Raw genomic sequence first — 6821 nt, forward strand, 5'->3', positions numbered from 1 at the left:
TAGTCATTAATTACCACTCAAAATTATCTGAAAGAACATTTCTTAAAGGGACATTGTCTGCATCTCAAATCACCAAACATTTTGACTAGATGAAGAATACCTAGAAGAGTTGACATTGTGCTCATGATGGACAACTTTATAGATGCACTTTGGCTTTTATTTTGCATTATTTATCAAAAGGATTACCCAACATTTCATAATGTAAATTGCCGTTTAAAATGCTTAACAATTGTTCTGTTATATGATTACAATAAAATGTTTGATCTACTTTTGATTTCCCATTTTCCTTACACGAATGTGAATGAATATAACTTGAAATCTATGTCAATGTAAAGTCAAATTGTGAGCTTCAATCACTTATTGAATTTTATGTCATAATTGTTGGAATGTTTCTTTGGTTTGTGATTTCAATATCTTTGAGCTTCCTGCCTCATTATTTTATTCTGAGTTTTCAGTATGTTTATGTGCATATATTTACATGCATATGTGGTGAAAACAGCATTTCTGAAATCCAATCTATAAGACCATAAGAACATAAGACATTGGGGCAGAAATTATATCATTCAGCCCATCGAGTCTGACCTGCCATTCAATCATGGCTGATTGGTTCTTCAATCCCATTTTCACACTTTCTCCCCATAACCTTTGATCCCCTTGGCAATCAAGAACTTATCTATCGCTATCTTAAATATACTCAATGACCTGGCCTCCACAGCCTTTTGTGGAGATGAATTCCACAGATTCACCACTCTCTGGCTTAAGAAGTTTCTCCTTATCTCCATTCTAAAGGGTCTTTCCTTTACTCTAAGGCTGTACCCTCAGGTCCTCAGCTCTCCTGCCAATGGAAACATCTTTCCAACATCTACTCTGTCCAGCCATTCAGTATTCTGTAAGTTTCAATCAGATTCCCCCTCATCTTCTAAGGTAAGCATGATATCAAATATTGTTAGTTATTACTGTTGTAGTGATGGAAGATAGTTTTTAAATAGTCAAACTAAATCAAAAAATGCCTGGTACTTTTAAAAATTCTGCCTAACTTTTATTTGCATGACTACAAATTATTTGCACAAAAAAAAATCATGTTTTATAGACTCTCAGTATGCTGAGTGCATTTAAATAAATAAAAGGAAATAATTAAAGTGCGGGATCAGTTGAATATTTGGTTTCCTAATTTGTCATGCACATGTTTTCAACAGTTTGTTTTTGCATTGAAGATATGAACCATTTTCCGAGGTTTACATGTTTGACACAACCTTGGAGGTTTAGCACTTGTGATCTCATTCGGATTTTTTTTATTCATTTGCAGAATGTGGGGATCACTGGCTGACCACCATTTATCTCCTATCACTAGTTACCCTTGAGAAGGTGGTAGCAAGCTACTTTCTTCAACTGCTGCACTCCACCTGTTGTGGGTTGACTCAGAATGCCACCAGGGAGAGAATTCAAGGATTTTAACTAACGACGGTGAAGGAATGGCAATATATTTCAAATTAGGATGGGGAGTGGCTTGGAGGTCATTTTCCATTAAAATCAACTAAATGAATGAGAATCTTTCTACAGTCAACAAAATTTGAATTTTATTGACTTCCAATTTTAAAGGGGAAAGTGTAATTTAGTTTATCTTTTGCACTAATTATTTGTTTTATTTGCAAGTTAAGCACTCGACCATTCAACATAGGAATAAGTTGTAATCTGCAATAATGTAATGGTTTATATATTATATCTATCTAAGCTGGATAGAGAACATTTTCTACAGAAAACACCTACTACGTAAATGGCAAAAAAATGAATTGATCAAATACTCTGTGTTATTAAAAATATTTATTTTTAAAAATTAAAGACACAATCTTAAATTTTATGCCACTTAGCAATGTTGATTGCTACACATAGTTTACAGAAAGTAAATACAATGATGTGTATAAAATTATACACAATAAATACATCAGAAATAAATATTCTCTGCTGTTAAGTTAAGAAAATGTGCCCTTCAGAAATTATAACAGATACTCAATGGTCTTGACAAAGTTCCATTATTCATCAGCTACTGGTTTCCTCTAGTGACCAGGTTCCTTCATGTTTGGTACTGAACAATACTTTCCAATCTCCTGAAGAAGCATGAATAGCTCTCCTATGACCTTGGCTGCCCTCTTCTCACTGAGCTGGAAAAACATTAGCAAAAATAACAGTCAGTCAATCAATGCAATTCATTGGCAAATATGCAGACAACTGAGTATCATGCAGCTGAGCTCTGGTGAGATCAATTCTATTTGCCTCTCAGTCTTTGACCAGTGATTACTTTAAGATTAGAATATTGTAAAAGAAAAGAGAAAATAGTGGAAATACTCCGCAGGTCAGGCAGCATCCAAGGATACATCATTCTGCCTGATCTGCTGAATATTTTCAGCATTTTTAACTTTTATTTAAGAATAATGGCTCTCAAAGACAAAATGAATCAGTTTTGTAGAAATGATTACCAGGATTGTCAGAGAGTATTACAATTAACATCTTCATGGTTAGGTTATGCCAAAAACATGCAATGTGTGGGCAATTTACTTCAATCATTACCTGGTTCAGTTTCTGTTTCAGTCGATCAATGTTATGTTTTGCTTGAGCTCTGTTTTTTGTATTCTAAAAAAAACGCAAGTAAATCAATTACAAACATTTAGCAAGTTGTTAGCAGAAAGTACTTTTTTTTACTATAGTTGGTATTTACATTTTATCCTCCAAATGGAGTGTTAAAACACTCTTCTACTGTCTTTTGACACCCTGTGCACAAATAAAACAAAAAAACTGTGGACTCTGGAAATCTGAAACAAAACAGAAATTGCTGAAGAAACTCTGCAGATCAGGCAGCATCCAACCAGAGAAAACACAGTTAACCTTTTGAATCCAGTGACCCTTCAACTAGTAGTGGGAGATATAAATATCACCTTTCCCTAGCTGCTTTCATTCTAAGAAAGGTCACCAGTCTCGAAAGTTATCTCTGTTTCTCTTTCTACAGATGCTGCCAGATCTGTTGAATTTCTCCAGCACTTTATGGTTTTGTGTGCTTCAGCCTCGAGTGCATCTACTACAAAATCTACAGAGATAAGGAGATGCTTACGCAATCGGACATGTGCTGTTTCGTCAGAAGAGCCAGAAACTCCTTGATCTCCTTTAGATGAGAATATTTGGCATGCAGGTCCTCAGATGATAGGACGTTTCCAAGGTAGAAATCAATCACCTCCTTAAGCACGTAACATCTACCATGCCCCTGCAAAATAAACCAGCCATATTTCATTTACTCTGCAAATAAAAACCCTCCATGCTCACCACTTTGCATTCAGTCAGCTTGAAGAATGAACATAGTATCAGGCCAAAGTTTTACCTGGAGTCCCTGAAATAAATCCTTTCCTATAAGTCTTGTGTCAGTATCCGTGTCGATCTTTTGAGCCTGTGAAAATGGTACATTTGAATTAATGTTATTAAAAACGCCATTTGCATGGAATTGATTGAAAAACGGTGGTCTTTTTCTTACCTCGTCAGATAGGGCATGGAATTTGTGTCTCATATATCGTAGCAACTGTTCTTCCACATGGCAAACCATGCTAGAGTGCCTTGATTTCAACCAAGGTGCACAACTGACCATGACTGCAAAATAGCCAAGTACCAATGCTGCTAAACTCTGGAAGTACATCATGGAGGAATATTATGAGACAGAGCTGGTCCACTTGCAAATCAAAGTCGTTTTACTCTTCACGTTAATCAAGGTTATGATGAGGCTGGCTGATATTGTGCTGCACCAAGTTATACACAGCACTTAATTTTCTGAATCTTTACACCACCTTGCATTGTTTATATATCGTTCATTGGTAGTACGAAAATTTCCCTGAATGACCTTATGACGTCTATCATTTACTCATCAAGTTTCCGCTTTCTTCCAGGTAACAAGCCGAATGTTTTGCTGAGTGTGCAAATTGATTGCGCTCGGTTATCAGATCATTTAGTCAGCTTTTTCTACCTAAAAAAGGACTTTTCAGAAACTATATTATTTCGATGTATTGCCCTACATTAGTAATTTTCCACTCTGGTCTCTTACAATACATATAAAACACTGTTTTACCTTTTAACTGAACGAGAAGCATGAATATTTGGTACTAGTTTATCACATAACCCGATCAAGCGATTGCAGAAAGGTTACAGAGCCCCCAGGCGGACTTACAGTAGCAAATTGTTGATGATCTCTGCCATTGAACTTTGAAAGGCGGCGTGTCCGTCTAATAGTGCTTTTAATAACAGGCTCTGAATTCTTCAGCAAACTGCAAAGCAGGTCGCCTTTTTCCAAGGTCTATTTTCATTCATTGCAAAGGTTGAACTCAACACATTTTGTATTAGAAGGTCTGTCAAAAGACGACGTGGTGTAGAAGTCATGGCAGAATCAATGTAGACATATTTTGTGGCACTTTCAGTCTTAACTAAGGACCAACACCAACAAAATAATTTCATGTATCCCCTCCGTTCTAATCTTCTATACCCAATATGAGATTTCCTCGATTTCTTCACCTCTAAAATTGCCATCATCTATGCCTTCTTATCTGTCACCTCAAGCCTTTCCCAGTTCACTTCACCGACCTCTCCTTCTTCCCCTACTCCCAAACCCCACTCCCAACAGCACCACCACCCAATCCTCCATCATTCTGCTTCTCTCTATTTTCTTTTCTCACCCTTTGCAAACTCTTCAATAATATCCAGTTCCTGCTGTCAGTTTACCCATACTGAACACGGCACCGCATGTCCAGCCTTTGTGTTTGCCAACATTGTTGAAATCTCTGTTTGTTTTCCACCTCTGTAACTTTGCCTTTTAAAATCACTGCATCTATCATGAAAAGAAACATATTGAACCACACCCTCTCCAATTAGTCTCCCATCTCAAATCTGCCTTACCTCTCTAAAGTTGGCAAGTATAGCATCATTTCTCAGCCATTTGTCCAGTTCTCACTGTTTATTTATGCAAAAGATGATATATAATTACATGTTAGTATAGTTGCTGCTTTCTTAGATGAAATAGCTTTGATTCAAAATAGGTGCAATGAAGTATACCTTCATTTTAGAACAATAATCATGATCTGTTAGAAATTATAGCAGAAACCTACCCAGTAAAAATAAAACAAAAACTACCTATGCTAGGAATCTGAAGTAAAACAGAAAAATATTTTCATAGGTCGGCCAGTATCTGAAGAGAGGCACCACAGATTATGATGGTTTGGGTCTGTACCTTTCAATAGTTTGAATGATAGTTGCAATGATGTTCAGCCAAAAGTTCTGAGTGATTATCTTTCTTAACCTCCTCCTGAAGTTTCCTGCTTCGTAGATCCCAGGCTTCAGTCAATCTGTTTCACACTATGCTAAAGGTACTTAAGTACAATTCCCTGCTATCTACCAAAAATTGAAGAAAGTTGTCCAGTCCTCAGTTAAAATGGAATTAGCCTATTCCCAATCATTAGCAGAGCTGAGAACAATCATCAAAAGGCTTCTCAATCTGCAGATACTTAGCAGTAACATATGCACAGTTGCCCAGTTTGGCTTTCACGAGCATCACTTCAGCTCAGCCTTCACTGCAGCTTTAATTCAAACATGGATGTCAGAGCAGAACATAGAACATAGAACATAGAAAAATACAGCGCAGTACAGGCCCTTCGGCCCTCGATGTTGCGCCGATCCAAGCCCACCTAACCTACACTAGCCCACTTTCCTCCATATGCCTATCCAACGCCCGTTTAAATGCCCATAAAGAGGGAGAGTCCACCACTGTTACTGGCAGGGCATTGCATGAACTCACGACTCGCTGAGTAAAGAATCTACCCCTAACATCAGTCCTATACCTACCACCCCTTAATTTAAAGCTATGCCCTCTCGTCATAGCTGACTCCATATGTGGAAAAAGGTTCTCATGGTCAACCCTATCTAAACCCCTAATCATCTTGTACACCTCTATCAAGTCACCCCTAAACCTTCTTTTCTCCAATGAAAACAGCCCTAAGTGCCTCAGCCTTTCCTCATATGATCTTCCTACCATACCAGGTAACATCCTGGTAAACCTCCTCTGCACCCGTTTCAGTGCCTCCACATCCTTCCTATAGGATGGCGACCAAAACTGCACACAATACTCCACATGCGGCCGCACCAGAGTCTTATACAACTGCAACATTACCTCAGGACTCCGGAATTCAATTCCTCTGCCAATAAAAGCCAGTACGCCATATGCCTTCTTCACAGCACTATTTACCTGGATGGCAACTTTCAGACATCTGTGTACATGGACACCAAGATCCCTCTGCTCACCCACACTACCAAGTATCTGACCACTGGCCCAGTATTCCATCTTCTTGTTACTCCAGAGTTATAGTGAGAATGACTTTCCTCAACATCAAGAAAGCATTCAGTTCAATGTGATATCAAAGAGCCTGGGAAAGACTAAATTCAATGGGTATCTCAAAGAAATTACTCCAGTGCCTGGATTCACACCAAGCACAAAGAAAGATGGTTGTGATTGTCATCATCTCAGTCCCAGGACACAGGTATCAAATTAACTTTTCAATTGCTTCATTGGTAGCCTTTCTTTGATTATGAAATGAGAAGTAGGCTGTTTTCTCTTTGTAAGTGTTCAGCTCCATTTGCAGTTTCTGAAATTCCATGTCAAAGTGTATCAAAACTTGCACCAGTACCAAGTAACATATATACTACATTAGTGTCAAGCAATGACTATCTTAACAAAGAGAGGCCCTTTCATAATTTTCCACTAATGCCACAAGATGGGCTGCAGTAGCTCAAAAAACCAGCTC

General features: G+C 37.9%; 1 protein-coding gene across 1 annotated transcript; it reads right to left on the reverse strand.

Annotated features, from left to right (window-relative positions):
- Nucleotides 1-1885: 1885 nt before the first annotated feature.
- On the reverse strand, nt 1886-3781 carry LOC132824677 (interleukin-22-like). The gene is made up of 5 exons (XM_060839323.1): nt 3518-3781; nt 3368-3433; nt 3104-3253; nt 2566-2628; nt 1886-2159 (listed from the first exon to the last, which is right to left on the reverse strand). The coding sequence occupies exons 1-5, from the start codon at nt 3677-3679 to the stop codon at nt 2055-2057; spliced, it is 546 nt and encodes a 181-aa protein (XP_060695306.1). The 5' UTR covers nt 3680-3781; the 3' UTR covers nt 1886-2054.
- Between the last annotated feature and the right edge of the window lie 3040 nt (nt 3782-6821).

Source organism: Hemiscyllium ocellatum, chromosome 19, assembly GCF_020745735.1.
Source record: "Hemiscyllium ocellatum isolate sHemOce1 chromosome 19, sHemOce1.pat.X.cur, whole genome shotgun sequence".
In the NCBI taxonomy this organism is placed as follows: Eukaryota; Metazoa; Chordata; class Chondrichthyes; order Orectolobiformes; family Hemiscylliidae; genus Hemiscyllium; species Hemiscyllium ocellatum.